The 21,020-nt window shown below is 40.2% G+C and overlaps 1 protein-coding gene across 2 annotated transcripts in view; it reads left to right on the top strand.

The window, feature by feature from the left end:
• Window positions 1–21,020, top strand: part of dhtkd1 (dehydrogenase E1 and transketolase domain containing 1) — a 57,076-nt gene that overhangs the window by 12,984 nt on the left and 23,072 nt on the right. For both annotated transcript variants that reach the window (XM_061894276.1, XM_061894275.1), the window contains exons 5-7: window positions 3,567–3,836; window positions 3,911–4,082; window positions 7,997–8,195. In XM_061894276.1, coding sequence (XP_061750260.1) covers window positions 3,567–3,836; window positions 3,911–4,082; window positions 7,997–8,195 — 641 coding nt within the window. The remainder of the gene's footprint in view (window positions 1–3,566; window positions 3,837–3,910; window positions 4,083–7,996; window positions 8,196–21,020) is intronic.

Here is a 21,020-nt window from a genome sequence, read left to right as displayed (position 1 = left end):
ACCGATATTTTTCTGATATTACATTTTGAAGCATTTGTCGGCCGATGTTATCGAACATCTCGTATAAACAGTTCGTCCCAAAAAAAATCACAAACAAAAAAATGTGTCAAAGTTTTAAGGGTGTTTATGTTCCAACTAGCGCTGTCCTGATTTGGTATTGATATCGGTCCGTATCAGCAAAAATCGCATTGTTTTGGTTTGCGCCTAAAATCTCAGACACAAGCAGTCCTGCAAGGTGTTTATTTGCGCAAAGGTGGACATTAAATGCCCTCAGATTATCACGCAAGTTTGATCTTTTCTTGTATTTTAGTTATTTACAAAAGGTAAACATGGTCGGTTACTAGGAGCTAACAGCAACACAACAGCTCAGCACACTATTAGAGAATCTATGTGTCATTAATTGATCAAGACTGCAGTCTAAAACTTAGACTTAGACAAACTTTAATGATCCACATGGGAAATTGATGGAAAATATCTAAAGGACAATGCAGGTATAAAATGAGTAAAATTATATGAATTTTAAGGCCTGTTGGTAGTGCATTCCACTGTGTGGTGGCAAAATAGTAGAATGCATTTTTTCCCATGGGAGTCTTGAATTTGGCGGTTGGACGAGGTCTGAGGAACTCCCTCTCGTTGTAGTACCTCTGAGTATCACTTACTCTGCTGAAATAGTTCGACAGGTACTTGGGGACAGTCATACAGTTTACATACCCTGGGAGAATTGATGATTTCTTGGCCATTCTTTAGAGAATTTCGGTCGAGTCGCCAGAAGGAAGCCATATCTGCGCAAATGTCACAAAGTATCCCGCTTACATTACGCCAAACAGCACAGAGACAAGCCTCAAAACTTGTGGAACAAAGTCATTTGGAGCGATGGCTTTCTTCTGGCGACTCGACCATGCAGCCCATTTTTCTTCAAGTGCCTCCTTATTGTGCATCTTGAAATCGCCACACCGCAATTTTTCAGAGAGTCCTGTATTTCAGTTCAAGTTATTTGTGGAGTTTTCTTTGCATCTTGAACAAATTTCCTGGCAATTGTGGCTGAAATCTTTGCTGGTCTACACGAATCCCTCATTTTCCACTTCTTAATCAGCGTTTGAACACTGCTGATTGGCATTATCAATTCCTTGGATATCTTTTTATACCCCTTTCCTGGGTTATGCAGTTTAACGCAGATCCTTTGACAAATTCCCAATGACTCAGAATCCATAAATATCTGTGCAGCACTGGATGAAAGATGCAATGGTCTGTCAGACGCCCAGAAACTCATTGACCTTTTATACACACACACTAATTACAAAAAAACTGGTCTCAGGTCAGGATTGGAACCTTGATTAGCCATTCAAACCTGTTTGTGTCAACTTTCGTGCATGTTACCAGATCAAAGTCACTGGGGTATGTAAACTTTTGATCAGGGGCATTTGGGTACTTTCTTTTGTCATTTTGATTTATTATGTTGGACCCGCTCGACATCCATTGCTTTCGTCCTCTCCAAGGTTCTCATAGTCATCATTGTCACCGACGTCCCACTGGGTGTGAGTTTTCCTTGCCCTTATGTGGGCCTACCGAGGATGTGGTAGTGGTTTGTGTTGTGGTTTGTGCAGCCCTTTGAGACACTAGTGATTTAGGGCTATATAAGTAAACATTGATTGATTAAGAGTAAACATAGTTGTTTGCCAATAAATAACTTCACACAACCATTGAAGGCCTACTGAAACCCACTACTACCGACCACACAGTCTGATAGTTTATATATCAATGATGAAATATTAACATAGCAACACAGGCCAATACGGCCGGTTTAGTTTACTAAATTGCAATTTTCGCGGAAGTATCATGCTAAAACGTCGCGGTATGATGACGTCACGCATTGTAGAGGACATTTTGTTCCACCAACGTTCACAGCTATTAAGTCGTCTCTTTTCATCCGATAATTCCACAGTATTATGGACACCTGTGTTGCTGAATCTTTTTCAATTTGTTGAATGAATAATGGAGACGTCAAAGAAGAAAGCTGTAGGTGGGAAGCGATGTATTGCGGCCGCCTTCAGCAACACAAACACAGCCGGTGTTTCATTGTTTCCATTCCCGAAAGATGACGGTGAAGCTTTGCTATGGAACACGGTCGGATTGGACCACACACACAAAGTACAGTGTATTATGCAGCGATCATTTCGAAGGATCGTGTTTCGTAGAGGATCCCTTGCGAAGAGCAGAGATGGGCTTCGCCACCACCCGTCGACAGGTGCTGAAGAAAGGTGCGGGGCCGACCTTCAGGTTGTACAGGTACGACCATATAATTTCACTAAAATACTAGTAACACAATAAGCAGATAAGGGATTTTCCAGAATTATCCTAGTAAATTTGTCTAATAACATATGAATCGCTTTCACTGTATAGTCTGTTTTTTTTTCTTTCTTTTTTTTCTAGTCCTTCCCTCTCACTTTCCTCATTCACAAATCTTTCATCCTCGCTCAAATTAATGGGGAAATCGTCCGTCAGGCTTGCCCCTGACAGTTTGTCTATGTTTTAGTTTTTTCCTCTGCATTTGTCTGTTTCCTGTGTTTAGTATTTCCTGTCTTTTAGTTCCTGTCAAGTGCTCTTATTTTGTCAGCTTGCTTTCTTGTTCCCTGAGTGCGGCTGATTGGCATCTGGCCACACCCGTTGCCAATCAGCCGGCTCCTATTTGTACCTCCTTTGTCTTGTGTCAGTTGCTGGATCATTGTATTGTCATTTGTATTGTCGTTGCCTCATGTCACTCTTGTGTCTTCGCTACCTGTCGTGTCTGGCATCATTTCAGCTATTACCTGTCGTGCTACATCTTGTCCTGGTCGCCGTAGCGGTAAGCTGTTTTTGTTAGCCATAGCTATTTCCAGTTTTTCTGTTTGTTATCCTCTAGCTTCCATGCTAAAGTTTCTTTTTGTCTCTTGTTAGATTCTATACTAAAGGCCTTTTGTTTTTTATCTGCCCATGTGTGCTCTTTTGGTTTGAACCCTTTGTTTGGTTTTGTCTTAGTATTTATATCAAAATGCTCACTCCATGCCTGCCTCCATCTCTGCATCTTGGGGTTCGTCAACAAATACCCCTGACATCGTCGCTTTCTCGATCCGAATCGCTCTCTCTGCTGGTGGCCATGATTGTAAACAATGTTCAGATGTGAGGAGCTCCACAACCCGTTACGTCACGCGCACATCGTCTGCTACTTCCGGTAGAGACAAGGCTTTTTTATCAGCACCAAAAGTTGCGAACTTTATCGTCGATGTTCTCTACTAAACCATTTCAGCAAAAATATGGCAATATCGTGAAATGATCAAGTATGATACATAGAATGGACCTGCTATCCCCGTTTAAGTAAGACAATCTCATTTCAGTAGGGCTTTAAGCATGAGTGGAAGAAATATTTTTTTGTTATCATTCATATTCTCTGAAGAATGGCCAAAAAATCATCAATTTTCCCAGGGTATGTAAAGTTATGATCACCATTGTATATTAATGTGATTTACAGACTGTAAATACCTACACAGCCTATCTTACGCAGTGGATAATCATCTTCAAACATCCTCCAGCTGATGTTCCGTAAAATGCGCGGCCTGAGCGAGTTCCCTGACACGTCGCCGGCCATCGGCGATGTCCTCTCCCACCTCACGGCCTCCGTGGAGCTGGACTTTGGCGCCGGACGCCCTCTTCACGTGACCATGCTGCCCAACCCGTCACACCTGGAGGCCATCAACCCGGTGGCACAGGGCAAGGCGCGGGCCCGGCAGCAGCTCAGGAAAGAGGGCGACTACTCCCCCGACGAGGACGCCCAGCCCGGGGACCAAGTGGTCTGTCTGCAGGTTGGGGAAAACCGGACTGATGGACGTGGTATCGACTTAGGGGTGAGAAAGTCATTTGTAAAACCTTTCCGCAGGTCCATGGCGACGGCTCTTTCCCCGGGCAGGGGATCGTTCCAGAGACTCTGACCCTGTCCAACCTTCCTCACTATCGAGTGGGAGGGAGCATCCACCTCATTGTGAACAACCAAGTGGGGTACACCACACCGTCGGAGAGAGGGAGATCCTCTCTGTACTGCAGCGATGTTGGTCAGTCCACTTGTGTTTTTGACTTTGTCAGTCAAACAGGTCTTCATGTCTTCATGTATCAGGGCAGTGGTTCTCACACCGTTTCCACCAAGTACCACCCCAGAAAACACTTGGCTCTCCAGGTAGCACAGTAATCACCAATGTTAAAATACGGTAGGCCCTTAGGCCAAAATAGTCATCAAAACAAAGCAGGGGTTTTATTTAACACTTTGGCCACACAGTTTGAACAGTAACACTGTGTTTGAATATTTATAGAGTTGATTCTGTGGCGTACCACTAGATGGAGCCTGCAAATCACTACTGGTACTGTTTTAGGGTGTAATGGTTTTGATTAAATGAGTGATACTTTTATTAGTGGATTGCACAGTTCAGTACATATTCCGTACAATTGACCACTAAATGGTAACACCCCAATAAGTTTTTCAACATGTTTAAATCGGGGTTCACGTTAATCAATTCATGGTACAAATATATACTATCAGCATAATACAGTCATCACACAGGTTAATCATCATACTATATACATTGAATTATTTACAATCCGGGGGGTGGGATGAGAAGCTTTGGTTGATATCAGTACTTCAGTCATCAACAATTGCATCAACAGAGAAATGGACATTGAAACAGTGTAGGTCTTACTTAGTAGGATATGTACAGCGAGCAGAGAACATAGTGAGTTCAGGTAGCATAAGAACAAGTATATACATTAGAAGTACATTTGATTATTTACATTAGGTTATTTATAATCCGGGGAGATGGGATGTGAATGGAGGAGGGTATTAGTAAAGGGTTAAAGTTGCCTGGAGGTGTTGTTTTACAGCGGTTTTGTAGGAATATAGAGATGGTTTGGCATAATCACAGTCCAGTACGCACATCACTCTTGAAGGTCATCTTTCGGTCCATTTTGGGTGCAGAAAGACGTCAAGATGCAAAACATAGCATCTTATGTAAACAGTCTCTGTTCCTGACTTAAAAATTTGATTACGAATGCATGCACTGGCACTCCTTGATAAGCTTGCTAAATGACGCTAAAAACATATATAGATTGCTTATGTTCCGTCTCATATGGTCATTGTACTAAACCCAAAACCAGTGAAGTTGGCACGTTGTGTAAATGGTAAATAAAACAGAATACAATGATTTGCAAATCCCTTTCAACCTATATTCAATTTAATAGACTGCAAAGACAAGATACTTAATGTTCCAACTGAGAAATGTTGTTGTTTTTTGCTAATATTAGCTCATTTGGAATTTGATGCCTGCAACATGTTTCAAAGAAGCTGGCACGAGTGGCAAAAAAGACTGAGAAAGTTGAGGAATGCTCATCAAACACTTATTTGGATTGCTCAGTCATTCACAAACAAGCACGGGGCGAGGGTCACCACTTTGTGAACAAATGCGGGAGCAATTGTCGAACAGTTTAAGAACATTTCTCAACGATCTATTGCAAATAATTTCGGGATTTTACCATCCACGGTCCGTAATATCGTCAAAAGTGTGAGAGTCCAGTCCATAGTGGATCTAATATAATAGTGTGAGAGTCCAGTCCATAGTGGATCTAATATAATAGTGTGAGAGTCCAGTCCATAGTGGATCTAACATAATAGCGTGAGAGTCCAGTCCATAGTGGATCTAACATAGTAGTGTGAGAGTCCAGTCCATAGTGGATCTAACATAGTAGTGTGAGAGTCCAGTCCATAGTGGAACTAGCATAATAGTGAGAGTCCAGTCCATAGTGGATCTAACATAATAGTGTGAGAGTCCAGTCCATAGTGGATCTAATATAATAGTGTGAGAGTCCAGTCCATAGTGGATCTAATATAATATTGTGAGAGTCCAGTCCATAGTGGATCTACTATAATAGTGTGAGAGTCCAGTCCATAGTGGATCTAACATAACATTGTGAGAGTCTAGTCCATAGTGGATCTAACAGAGTAGTGTGAGAGTCCAGTCCATAGTGGATCTAACATAGTAGTGTGAGAGTCCAGTCCATAGTGGATCTAACATAATAGTGTGAGAGTCCAGTCCATAAGGTTCAGAGAATCTTGAGAAATCACTGCACCTAAGCGATGATATTACGCACCTTTCATCCCTCAGGCGGTACTGACTTAGACTTAGACAAACTTTAATGATCCACAAGGGAAATTGTTCAACATAGTAGCTTAGTTACAATGATGGAAAGTGTAAGGATGAAAAGGACAATGCAGGTATAAATAGACTAGGTATAGCAATTTAAAATATAACATATCTGTGAATATATATACAATATATACTTAATATGTGTACAGTATATTATATATACAGATATAATATGTCTATAACATATACACAATATATACCAAATGCTATGTACACTATCACAGTATATTTGGCAGCCCCAGCATAAAAAAGAGAGTAAGTCCAGCAGAAAATAGAATATACACATTAAAAACAAAGAGAAGTAGCTGATTGAGAAGGTGTCAGGTAATAGACGGATATTATCTGTTGCTGTATGGGGAGTGATTATACAGCTTGATGGAGTGTGGAAAAAGCCACATCAGTGTGGAAAGAATATCACCACATGGGCTCAGGAACACTTCAGAAAACCACTGTGAGTAACTACAGTTGGTCGCTACATCTGTAAGTGCAAGTTAAAACTCTACTATGCAAACCCAGAGCTTTTTATCAACAACACCCAGAAACGCCGCCGGCTTTGCTGAGCCCGAGCTCATCTAAGATGGACTGATGCAAAGTGGAAAAGTGTTCTGTGGTCTGATGAGTCCACATTTTAAAATATTTTTGGAAACTGTGGACGTCGTGTCCTCTAGAACAAAGAGGAAAAGAACCATCCGGATTGTTCTAGGCGCAAAGTTGGTCGCTACATCTGTAAGTGCAAGTTAAAACTCTACTATGCAAACCCAGAGCTTTTTATCAACAACACCCAGAAACGCCGCCGGCTTTGCTGAGCCCAAGCTCATCTAAGATGGACTGATGCAAAGTGGAAAAGTGTTCTGTGGTCTGATGAGTCCACATTTTAAATTATTTTTGGAAACTGTGGACCTCGTGTCTTCTGGAACAAAGAAGAAAAGAACCATCCGAATTGTTCTAGGCGCAAAGTTAAAAAGCCAGCATCTGTGATGGTATGGGGTTGTATTAGTGCCCAAGGCATGGGTAACTTACACATCTGTGAAGGTACCATTAATGGTGAAAGGTACATACATATGTTGCCATCCAAGCAATGTTATCATGGACGCCCCTGCTTATTTCAGCAAGACGATGCCACATTCTGCACGTGCTACAACAGCGTGGCTTCGTAGTAAAAGAGTGCAGGTACTAGACCGGCCTGCCTGTAGTCCAGACCTGTCTCCCATTGAAAATGTGTGCAGCAAAATACCACAATGGAGACCCCGGACTGTTGAACAACTTAAGCTGTACATCAAGCACGAATGGGAAAGAATTGCACCTGAAAAGCTTCAAAAATTATTTTTCTCAGTTCCCAAACGTTCACTGAGTGTTGTTAAAAGGAAAGGCCATGTAACACAGTGGTAAAAACGCCCCTGTGCCAACTTTTTTGCAATGTGTTGCTGCCATTAAATTCTAAGTTAATGATTATTGGCAAAACAAATATCAAGTTTCTCAGTTCATTCAATTGAAGTTGAAAAGGATTTGCAAATCATTATTTTTGGTTATTATTTACCATTTACACAAGGTGCCAACTTCACTGGATTTGGGTTTTGTAGTTACTTTATGGTACGTAACACTAGCTTTTTACAGGTTGAAAATCAAGCAAGCATTCCTTCCATCACTGCCGTCACCTTTGCGGGGTCATACTGTTACACTTGTAATACATCGATACGACTACGCCTCTGTATTGTTGCGAAAAATCGAAATAAGAATACACGCGTCCTGACACCCCTGTTATGTATCGGCTTTAGGCAAGATGGTGAACTGCGCTGTGATCCACGTCAACGGAGACAACGCCGAGGACGTCCTGCGGGCCAGTCGGCTGGCTTTGGCGTACCAGCGGCACTTCAGGAAAGACGTCATCCTGGACCTGATCTGCTACCGCCAGTGGGGGCACAATGAAATGGACGAGCCTTTTTTCACCAACCCGGCCATGTACAAGATCATCCGGTCAGTTTCTTCAATAGCTTAAAAGGCATACTAAACCAACACCTTAAATAATAGTGTGTCCAGTCCATAGTGGATCTAACAGAGTAGTGTGAGGGTCCAGTCTATAGTGGATCTAACATAGTAGTGTGAGAGTCCAGTCCATAGTGGATCTAACATAGTAGTATGAGAATCCAGTCTATAGTGGATCTAACATAGTAGTGTGAGAGTCCAGTGTATAGTGGATCTAACATAGTAGTGTGAGAGTCCAGTCCATAGTGGATCTAACATAATAGTGTGAGAGTCCAGTCCATAGTGGATCTAATATAATACTGTGAGAGTCCTGTCCATAGTGGATCTAATATAATAGTGTGAGTCCAGTCCATAGTGGATCTAACATAATAGTGTGAGAGTCCAGTCCATAGTGGATCTAAGATAATAGTGTGAGAGTCCAGTCCATAGTGGATCTAACATAATAGTGAGAGTCCAGTCCATAGTGGATCTAATATAATAGTTTGAGAGTCCAGTCCATAGTGGATCTAATATAATAGAGTGAGAGTCCAGTCCATAGTGGATCTAACATAATAGTGTGAGAGTCCAGTCCATAGTGGATCTAATATAATAGTGTGAGAGTCCAGTCCATAGTGGATCTAACATAATAGTGTGAGAGTCCAGTCCATAGTGGATCTAATATAATAGTGTGAGAGTCCAGTCCATAGTGGATCTAACATAGTAGTGTGAGAGTCCAGTCCATAGTGGATCTAACATAATAGTGTGAGAGTCCAGTCCATAGTGGATCTAATATAATAGTGCGAGAGTCGAGTCCATAGTGGATCTAACATAATAGTGAGAGAGTCCAGTCCATAGTGGATCTAACATAATAGTGAGAGTCCAGTCCATAGTGGATCTAATATAATAGTTTGAGAGTCCAGTCCATAGTGGATCTAATATAATAGTGTTAGAGTCGATTCCATAGTGGATCTAACATAATAGTGAGAGTCCAGTCCATAGTGGATCTAATATAATAGTTTGAGAGTCCAGTCCATAGTGGATCTAATATAATAGAGTGAGAGTCCAGTCCATAGTGGATATAACATAATAGTGTGAGAGTCCAGTCCATAGTGGATCTAATATAATAGTGCGAGAGTCGAGTCCATAGTGGATCTAATATAATAGTGCGAGAGTCGAGTCCATAGTGGATCTAACATAATAGTGAGAGTCCAGTCCATAGTGGATCTAATATAATAGTTTGAGAGTCCAGTCCATAGTGGATCTAATATAATAGTGTGAGAGTCGATTCCATAGTGGATCTAACATAATAGTGAGAGTCCAGTCCATAGTGGATCTAATATAATAGTTTGAGAGTCCAGTCCATAGTGGATCTAATATAATAGAGTGAGAGTCCATTCCATAGTGGATCTAACATAATAGTGTGAGAGTCCAGTCCATAGTGGATCTAACATAATAGTGTGAGAGTCCAGTCCATAGTGGATCTAATATAATAGTGTGAGAGTCCAGTCCATAGTGGATCTAACATAGTAGTGTGAGAGTCCAGTCCATAGTGGATCTAACATAATAGTGTGAGAGTCCAGTCCATTGTGGATCTAATATAATAGTGTGAGAGTCCTGTCCATAGTCGATTTAACATAATAGTGTGAGAGTCCAGTCTATAGTGGATCTAATATAATAGTGTGAGAGTCCAGTACATAGTGGATCTCACATAGTAGTGTGAGAGTCCAGTCCATAGTGGATCTAACATAATAGTGTGAGAGTCCAGTCCATAGTGGATCTCACATAATAGTGTGAGAGTCCCGTCCATAGTAGATCTAACATAATAATGTGAGAGTCCAGTCCATAGTGGATCTAACATAATAGTGTGAGAGTCCAGTCCATAGTGGATCTAATATAATAGTGTGAGAGTCCAGTACATAGTGGATCTCACATAATAGTGTGAGAGTCCCGTCCATAGTGGATCTAACATAATAGTGTGCGATTCCAGTCCATAGTGGATCTAACATAATAGTGTGAGAGTCCAGTACATAGGGGATCTAATATAATTGTGCGAGAGTCCAGTCCATAGTGGATCTAATATAATAGTGTGAGAGTCCAGTCCATAGTGGATCTAATATAATAGTGTGAGAGTCCAGTCCATAGTGGATATAATATAATAGTGTGAGAGTCCAGTCCATAGTGGATCTCAAATAATAGTGTGAGAGTCCAGTCCATAGTGGATCTAACATAATAGTGTGAGAGTCCAGTCCATAGTGGATCTAACATAATAGTGCGAGAGTCCAGTCCATAGTGTATCTAACATAATAGTGTGAGAGTCCAGTCCATAGTGGATCTAATATAATAGTGTGAGAGTCCAGTCCATAGTGAATCTAACATAATAGTGTGAGAGTCCAGTCCATAGTGGATCTAACATAATAGTGTGAGAGTCCAGTCCATAGTGGATCTAACATAATAGTGCGAGAGTCCAGTCCATAGTGGATCTAACATAATAGTGTGAGAGTCCAGTCCATAGTGGATCTAACATAATAGTGTGAGAGTCCAGTTCATAGTGGATCTAACATAATAGTGTGAGAGTCCAGTCCATAGTGGATAGAACATAATAGTGTGAGAGTCCAGTCCATAGTGGATCTAACATAATAGTGTGAGAGTCCAGTTCATAGTGGATCTAACATAATAGTGTGAGAGTCCAGTCCATAGTGGATCTAACATAATAGTGTGAGAGTCCAGTCCATAGTGGATCTAATATAATAGTGTGAGAGTCCAGTACATAGTGGATCTCACATAATAGTGTGAGAGTCCCGTCCATAATGGATCTAACATAATAGTGTGAGAGTCCATTCCAGAGTGGATCTAATATAATAGTGTGAGAGTCCAGTACATAGTGGATCTACTATAATAGTGTGAGAGTCCAGTCCATAGTGGATCTAACATAATAGTGTGAGAGTCCAGTCCATAGTGGATGTAACATAATAGTGTGAGAGTCCAGTACATAGTGGATCCAACATAATAGTGAGAGTCCAGTCCATAATAGTCTAACATAATAGTGAGAGTCCAGTCCATAGTGGATCTAACATAATAGTGTGAGAGTCCAGTCCATAGTGGATCTAACATAATAGTGTGAGAGTCCAGTCCATAGTGGATCTAACATAATAGTGTGAGAGTTCAGTCCATAGTGGATCTAACAAAATAGTGTGAGAGTCCAGTCCATAGTGGATCTAACATAATAGTGTGAGAGTCCAGTCCATAGTGGATCTAATATAATAGTGTGAGAGTCCAGTCCATAGTGGATCTAACATAGTAGTGTGAGAGTCCAGTCCATAGTGGATCTAACATAATAGTGTGAGAGTCCAGTCCATAGTGGATCTAATATAATAGTGCGAGAGTCGAGTCCATAGTGGATCTAACATAATAGTGAGAGAGTCCAGTCCATAGTGGATCTAACATAATAGTGAGAGTCCAGTCCATAGTGGATCTAATATAATAGTTTGAGAGTCCAGTCCATAGTGGATCTAATATAATAGTGTGAGAGTCGATTCCATAGTGGATCTAACATAATAGTGAGAGTCCAGTCCATAGTGGATCTAATATAATAGTTTGAGAGTCCAGTCCATAGTGGATCTAATATAATAGAGTGAGAGTCCAGTCCATAGTGGATATAACATAATAGTGTGAGAGTCCAGTCCATAGTGGATCTAATATAATAGTGCGAGAGTCGAGTCCATAGTGGATCTAATATAATAGTGCGAGAGTCGAGTCCATAGTGGATCTAACATAATAGTGAGAGTCCAGTCCATAGTGGATCTAATATAATAGTTTGAGAGTCCAGTCCATAGTGGATCTAATATAATAGTGTGAGAGTCGATTCCATAGTGGATCTAACATAATAGTGAGAGTCCAGTCCATAGTGGATCTAATATAATAGTTTGAGAGTCCAGTCCATAGTGGATCTAATATAATAGAGTGAGAGTCCATTCCATAGTGGATCTAACATAATAGTGTGAGAGTCCAGTCCATAGTGGATCTAACATAATAGTGTGAGAGTCCAGTCCATAGTGGATCTAATATAATAGTGTGAGAGTCCAGTCCATAGTGGATCTAACATAGTAGTGTGAGAGTCCAGTCCATAGTGGATCTAACATAATAGTGTGAGAGTCCAGTCCATTGTGGATCTAATATAATAGTGTGAGAGTCCTGTCCATAGTCGATCTAACATAATAGTGTGAGAGTCCAGTCTATAGTGGATCTAATATAATAGTGTGAGAGTCCAGTACATAGTGGATCTCACATAGTAGTGTGAGAGTCCAGTCCATAGTGGATCTAACATAATAGTGTGAGAGTCCAGTCCATAGTGGATCTCACATAATAGTGTGAGAGTCCCGTCCATAGTAGATCTAACATAATAATGTGAGAGTCCAGTCCATAGTGGATCTAACATAATAGTGTGAGAGTCCAGTACATAGGGGATCTAATATAATTGTGCGAGAGTCCAGTCCATAGTGGATCTAATATAATAGTGTGAGAGTCCAGTCCATAGTGGATCTAATATAATAGTGTGAGAGTCCAGTCCATAGTGGATATAATATAATAGTGTGAGAGTCCAGTCCATAGTGGATCTAATATAATAGTGTGAGAGTCCAGTCCAAAGTGGATCTAATATAATAGTGTGAGAGTCCAGTCCATAGTGGATATAATATAATAGTGTGAGAGTCCAGTCCATAGTGGATCTCAAATAATAGTGTGAGAGTCCAGTCCATAGTGGATCTAACATAATAGTGTGAGAGTCCAGTCCATAGGGGATCTAACATAATAGTGCGAGAGTCCAGTCCATAGTGTATCTAACATAATAGTGTGAGAGTCCAGTCCATAGTGGATCTAATATAATAGTGTGAGAGTCCAGTCCATAGTGAATCTAACATAATAGTGTGAGAGTCCAGTCCATAGTGGATCTAACATAATAGTGTGAGAGTCCAGTCCATAGTGGATCTAACATAATAGTGCGAGAGTCCAGTCCATAGTGGATCTAACATAATAGTGTGAGAGTCCAGTCCATAGTGGATCTAACATAATAGTGTGAGAGTCCAGTTCATAGTGGATCTAACATAATAGTGTGAGAGTCCAGTCCATAGTGGATAGAACATAATAGTGTGAGAGTCCAGTCCATAGTGGATCTAACATAATAGTGTGAGAGTCCAGTTCATAGTGGATCTAACATAATAGTGTGAGAGTCCAGTTCATAGTGGATCTAACATAATAGTGTGAGAGTCCAGTTCATAGTGGATCTAACATAATAGTGTGAGAGTCCAGTTCATAGTGGATCTAACATAATAGTTTGAGAGTCCAGTCCATAGTGGATCTAATATAATAGTGTGAGAGTCGATTCCATAGTGGATCTAACATAATAGTGAGAGTCCAGTCCATAGTGGATCTAATATAATAGTTTGAGAGTCCAGTCCATAGTGGATCTAATATAATAGAGTGAGAGTCCAGTCCATAGTGGATATAACATAATAGTGTGAGAGTCCAGTCCATAGTGGATCTAATATAATAGTGCGAGAGTCGAGTCCATAGTGGATCTAATATAATAGTGCGAGAGTCGAGTCCATAGTGGATCTAACATAATAGTGAGAGTCCAGTCCATAGTGGATCTAATATAATAGTTTGAGAGTCCAGTCCATAGTGGATCTAATATAATAGTGTGAGAGTCGATTCCATAGTGGATCTAACATAATAGTGAGAGTCCAGTCCATAGTGGATCTAATATAATAGTTTGAGAGTCCAGTCCATAGTGGATCTAATATAATAGAGTGAGAGTCCATTCCATAGTGGATCTAACATAATAGTGTGAGAGTCCAGTCCATAGTGGATCTAACATAATAGTGTGAGAGTCCAGTCCATAGTGGATCTAATATAATAGTGTGAGAGTCCAGTCCATAGTGGATCTAACATAGTAGTGTGAGAGTCCAGTCCATAGTGGATCTAACATAATAGTGTGAGAGTCCAGTCCATTGTGGATCTAATATAATAGTGTGAGAGTCCTGTCCATAGTCGATCTAACATAATAGTGTGAGAGTCCAGTCTATAGTGGATCTAATATAATAGTGTGAGAGTCCAGTACATAGTGGATCTCACATAGTAGTGTGAGAGTCCAGTCCATAGTGGATCTAACATAATAGTGTGAGAGTCCAGTCCATAGTGGATCTCACATAATAGTGTGAGAGTCCCGTCCATAGTAGATCTAACATAATAATGTGAGAGTCCAGTCCATAGTGGATCTAACATAATAGTGTGAGAGTCCAGTACATAGGGGATCTAATATAATTGTGCGAGAGTCCAGTCCATAGTGGATCTAATATAATAGTGTGAGAGTCCAGTCCATAGTGGATCTAATATAATAGTGTGAGAGTCCAGTCCATAGTGGATATAATATAATAGTGTGAGAGTCCAGTCCATAGTGGATCTAATATAATAGTGTGAGAGTCCAGTCCATAGTGGATCTAATATAATAGTGTGAGAGTCCAGTCCATAGTGGATATAATATAATAGTGTGAGAGTCCAGTCCATAGTGGATCTCAAATAATAGTGTGAGAGTCCAGTCCATAGTGGATCTAACATAATAGTGTGAGAGTCCAGTCCATAGGGGATCTAACATAATAGTGCGAGAGTCCAGTCCATAGTGTATCTAACATAATAGTGTGAGAGTCCAGTCCATAGTGGATCTAATATAATAGTGTGAGAGTCCAGTCCATAGTGAATCTAACATAATAGTGTGAGAGTCCAGTCCATAGTGGATCTAACATAATAGTGTGAGAGTCCAGTCCATAGTGGATCTAACATAATAGTGCGAGAGTCCAGTCCATAGTGGATCTAACATAATAGTGTGAGAGTCCAGTCCATAGTGGATCTAACATAATAGTGTGAGAGTCCAGTTCATAGTGGATCTAACATAATAGTGTGAGAGTCCAGTCCATAGTGGATAGAACATAATAGTGTGAGAGTCCAGTCCATAGTGGATCTAACATAATAGTGTGAGAGTCCAGTTCATAGTGGATCTAACATAATAGTGTGAGAGTCCAGTTCATAGTGGATCTAACATAATAGTGTGAGAGTCCAGTTCATAGTGGATCTAACATAATAGTGTGAGAGTCCAGTTCATAGTGGATCTAACATAATAGTGTGAGAGTCCAGTTCATAGTGGATCTAACATAATAGTGTGAGAGTCCAGTCCATAGTGGATCTAACATAATAGTGTGAGAGTCCAGTTCATAGTGGATCTAACATAATAGTGTGAGAGTCCAGTCCATAGTGGATCTAACATAATAGTGTGAGAGTCCAGTTCATAGTGGATCTAACATAATAGTGTGAGAGTCCAGTTCATAGTGGATCTAACATAATAGTGTGAGAGTCCAGTCCATAGTGGATCTAATATAATAGTGTGAGAGTCCACTACATAGTGGATCTCACATAATAGTGTGAGAGTCCCGTCCATAATGGATCTAACATAATAGTGTGAGAGTCCATTCCATAGTGGATCTAATATAATAGTGTGAGAGTCCAGTACATAGTGGATCTACTATAATAGTGTGAGAGTCCAGTCCATAGTGGATCTAACATAATAGTTTGAGAGTCCAGTCCATAGTGGATGTAACATAATAGTGTGAGAGTCCAGTACATAGTGGATCCAACATAATAGTGAGAGTCCAGTCCATAATAGTCTAACATAATAGTGAGAGTCCAGTCCATAGTGGATCTAACATAATAGTGTGAGAGTCCAGTCCATAGTGGATCTAACATAATAGTGTGAGAGTCCAGTCCATAGTGGATCTAACATAATAGTGTGAGAGTTCAGTCCATAGTGGATCTAACAAAATAGTGTGAGAGTCCAGTCCATAGTGGATCTAACATAATAGTGTGAGAGTCCAGTCCATAGTGGATCTAATATAATAGTGTGAGAGTCCAGTCCATAGTGGATCTAACATAGTAGTGTGAGAGTCCAGTCCATAGTGGATCTAACATAATAGTGTGAGAGTCCAGTCCATAGTGGATCTAATATAATAGTGCGAGAGTCGAGTCCATAGTGGATCTAACATAATAGTGAGAGAGTCCAGTCCATAGTGGATCTAACATAATAGTGAGAGTCCAGTCCATAGTGGATCTAATATAATAGTTTGAGAGTCCAGTCCATAGTGGATCTAATATAATAGTGTGAGAGTCGATTCCATAGTGGATCTAACATAATAGTGAGAGTCCAGTCCATAGTGGATCTAATATAATAGTTTGAGAGTCCAGTCCATAGTGGATCTAATATAATAGAGTGAGAGTCCAGTCCATAGTGGATATAACATAATAGTGTGAGAGTCCAGTCCATAGTGGATCTAATATAATAGTGCGAGAGTCGAGTCCATAGTGGATCTAATATAATAGTGCGAGAGTCGAGTCCATAGTGGATCTAACATAATAGTGAGAGTCCAGTCCATAGTGGATCTAATATAATAGTTTGAGAGTCCAGTCCATAGTGGATCTAATATAATAGTGTGAGAGTCGATTCCATAGTGGATCTAACATAATAGTGAGAGTCCAGTCCATAGTGGATCTAATATAATAGTTTGAGAGTCCAGTCCATAGTGGATCTAATATAATAGAGTGAGAGTCCATTCCATAGTGGATCTAACATAATAGTGTGAGAGTCCAGTCCATAGTGGATCTAACATAATAGTGTGAGAGTCTAGTCCATAGTGGATCTAATATAATAGTGTGAGAGTCCAGTCCATAGTGGATCTAACATAGTAGTGTGAGAGTCCAGTCCATAGTGGATCTAACATAATAGTGTGAGAGTCCAGTCCATTGTGGATCTAATATAATAGTGTGAGAGTCCTGTCCATAGTCGATCTAACATAATAGTGTGAGAGTCCAGTCTATAGTGGATCTAATATAATAGTGTGAGAGTCCAGTACATAGTGGATCTCACATAGTAGTGTGAGAGTCCAGTCCATAGTGGATCTAACATAATAGTGTGAGAGTCCAGTCCATAGTGGATCTCACATAATAGTGTGAGAGTCCCGTCCATAGTAGATCTAACATAATAATGTGAGAGTCCAGTCCATAGTGGATCTAACATAATAGTGTGAGAGTCCAGTACATAGGGGATCTAATATAATTGTGCGAGAGTCCAGTCCATAGTGGATCTAATATAATAGTGTGAGAGTCCAGTCCATAGTGGATCTAATATAATAGTGTGAGAGTCCAGTCCATAGTGGATATAATATAATAGTGTGAGAGTCCAGTCCATAGTGGATCTAATATAATAGTGTGAGAGTCCAGTCCATAGTGGATCTAATATAATAGTGTGAGAGTCCAGTCCATAGTGGATATAATATAATAGTGTGAGAGTCCAGTCCATAGTGGATCTCAAATAATAGTGTGAGAGTCCAGTCCATAGTGGATCTAACATAATAGTGTGAGAGTCCAGTCCATAGGGGATCTAACATAATAGTGCGAGAGTCCAGTCCATAGTGTATCTAACATAATAGTGTGAGAGTCCAGTCCATAGTGGATCTAATATAATAGTGTGAGAGTCCAGTCCATAGTGAATCTAACATAATAGTGTGAGAGTCCAGTCCATAGTGGATCTAACATAATAGTGTGAGAGTCCAGTCCATAGTGGATCTAACATAATAGTGCGAGAGTCCAGTCCATAGTGGATCTAACATAATAGTGTGAGAGTCCAGTCCATAGTGGATCTAACATAATAGTGTGAGAGTCCAGTTCATAGTGGATCTAACATAATAGTGTGAGAGTCCAGTCCATAGTGGATAGAACATAATAGTGTGAGAGTCCAGTCCATAGTGGATCTAACATAATAGTGTGAGAGTCCAGTTCATAGTGGATCTAACATAATAGTGTGAGAGTCCAGTTCATAGTGGATCTAACATAATAGTGTGAGAGTCCAGTTCATAGTGGATCTAACATAATAGTGTGAGAGTCCAGTTCATAGTGGATCTAACATAATAGTGTGAGAGTCCAGTTCATAGTGGATCTAACATAATAGTGTGAGAGTCCAGTCCATAGTGGATCTAACATAATAGTGTGAGAGTCCAGTTCATAGTGGATCTAACATAATAGTGTGAGAGTCCAGTCCATAGTGGATCTAACATAATAGTGTGAGAGTCCAGTTCATAGTGGATCTAACATAATAGTGTGAGAGTCCAGTTCATAGTGGATCTAACATAATAGTGTGAGAGTCCAGTCCATAGTGGATCTAATATAATAGTGTGAGAGTCCAGTACATAGTGGATCTCACATAATAGTGTGAGAGTCCCGTCCATAATGGATCTAACATAATAGTGTGAGAGTCCATTCCATAGTGGATCTAATATAATAGTGTGAGAGTCCAGTCCATAGTGGATCTAATATAATAGTGTGAGAGTCGATTCCATAGTGGATCTAACATAATAGTGAGAGTCCAGTCCATAGTGGATCTAATATAATAGTTTGAGAGTCCAGTCCATAGTGGATCTAATATAATAGAGTGAGAGTCCAGTCCATAGTGGATATAACATAATAGTGTGAGAGTCCAGTCCATAGTGGATCTAATATAATAGTGCGAGAGTCGAGTCCATAGTGGATCTAATATAATAGTGCGAGAGTCGAGTCCATAGTGGATCTAACATAATAGTGAGAGTCCAGTCCATAGTGGATCTAATATAATAGTTTGAGAGTCCAGTCCATAGTGGATCTAATATAATAGTGTGAGAGTCGATTCCATAGTGGATCTAACATAATAGTGAGAGTCCAGTCCATAGTGGATCTAATATAATAGTTTGAGAGTCCAGTCCATAGTGGATCTAATATAATAGAGTGAGAGTCCATTCCATAGTGGATCTAACATAATAGTGTGAGAGTCCAGTCCATAGTGGATCTAACATAATAGTGTGAGAGTCTAGTCCATAGTGGATCTAATATAATAGTGTGAGAGTCCAGTCCATAGTGGATCTAACATAGTAGTGTGAGAGTCCAGTCCATAGTGGATCTAACATAATAGTGTGAGAGTCCAGTCCATTGTGGATCTAATATAATAGTGTGAGAGTCCTGTCCATAGTCGATCTAACATAATAGTGTGAGAGTCCAGTCTATAGTGGATCTAATATAATAGTGTGAGAGTCCAGTACATAGTGGATCTCACATAGTAGTGTGAGAGTCCAGTCCATAGTGGATCTAACATAATAGTGTGAGAGTCCAGTCCATAGTGGATCTCACATAATAGTGTGAGAGTCCCGTCCATACTAGATCTAACATAATAATGTGAGAGTCCAGTCCATAGTGGATCTAACATAATAGTGTGAGAGTCCAGTACATAGGGGATCTAATATAATTGTGCGAGAGTCCAGTCCATAGTGGATCTAATATAATAGTGTGAGAGTCCAGTCCATAGTGGATCTAATATAATAGTGTGAGAGTCCAGTCCATAGTGGATATAATATAATAGTGTGAGAGTCCAGTCCATAGTGGATCTAATATAATAGTGTGAGAGTCCAGTCCATAGTGGATCTAATATAATAGTGTGAGAGTCCAGTCCATAGTGGATATAATATAATAGTGTGAGAGTCCAGTCCATAGTGGATCTCAAATAATAGTGTGAGAGTCCAGTCCATAGTGGATCTAACATAATAGTGTGAGAGTCCAGTCCATAGGGGATCTAACATAATAGTGCGAGAGTCCAGTCCATAGTGTATCTAACATAATAGTGTGAGAGTCCAGTCCATAGTGGATCTAATATAATAGTGTGAGAGTCCAGTCCATAGTGAATCTAACATAATAGTGTGAGAGTCCAGTCCATAGTGGATCTAACATAATAGTGTGAGAGTCCAGTCCATAGTGGATCTAACATAATAGTGCGAGAGTCCAGTCCATAGTGGATCTAACATAATAGTGTGAGAGTCCAGTCCATAGTGGATCTAACATAATAGTGTGAGAGTCCAGTTCATAGTGGATCTAACATAATAGTGTGAGAGTCCAGTCCATAGTGGATAGAACATAATAGTGTGAGAGTCCAGTCCATAGTGGATCTAACATAATAGTGTGAGAGTCCAGTTCATAGTGGATCTAACATAATAGTGTGAGAGTCCAGTTCATAGTGGATCTAACATAATAGTGTGAGAGTCCAGTTCATAGTGGATCTAACATAATAGTGTGAGAGTCCAGTTCATAGTGGATCTAACATAATAGTGTGAGAGTCCAGTTCATAGTGGATCTAACATAATAGTGTGAGAGTCCAGTCCATAGTGGATCTAACATAATAGTGTGAGAGTCCAGTTCATAGTGGATCTAACATAATAGTGTGAGAGTCCAGTCCATAGTGGATCTAACATAATAGTGTGAGAGTCCAGTTCATAGTGGATCTAACATAATAGTGTGAGAGTCCAATTCATAGTGGATCTAACATAATAGTGTGAGAGTCCAGTCCATAGTGGATCTAATATAATAGTGTGAGAGTCCAGTACATAGTGGATCTCACATAATAGTGTGAGAGTCCCGTCCATAATGGATCTAACATAATAGTGTGAGAGTCCATTCCATAGTGGATCTAATATAATAGTGTGAGAGTCCAGTACATAGTGGATCTACTATAATAGTGTGAGAGTCCAGTCCATAGTGGATCTAACATAATAGTTTGAGAGTCCAGTCCATAGTGGATGTAACATAATAGTGTGAGAGTCCAGTACATAGTGGATCCAACATAATAGTGAGAGTCCAGTCCATAATAGTCTTACATAATAGTGAGAGTCCAGTCCATAGTGGATCTAACATAATAGTGTGAGAGTCCAGTCCATAGTGGATCTA

The sequence above is a fragment of the Nerophis ophidion genome, linkage group LG03 (genome assembly GCF_033978795.1).
Source record: "Nerophis ophidion isolate RoL-2023_Sa linkage group LG03, RoL_Noph_v1.0, whole genome shotgun sequence".
NCBI lineage: Eukaryota > Metazoa > Chordata > Actinopteri > Syngnathiformes > Syngnathidae > Nerophis > Nerophis ophidion.
This window is presented reverse-complemented; position numbering and strand designations above follow the sequence as displayed.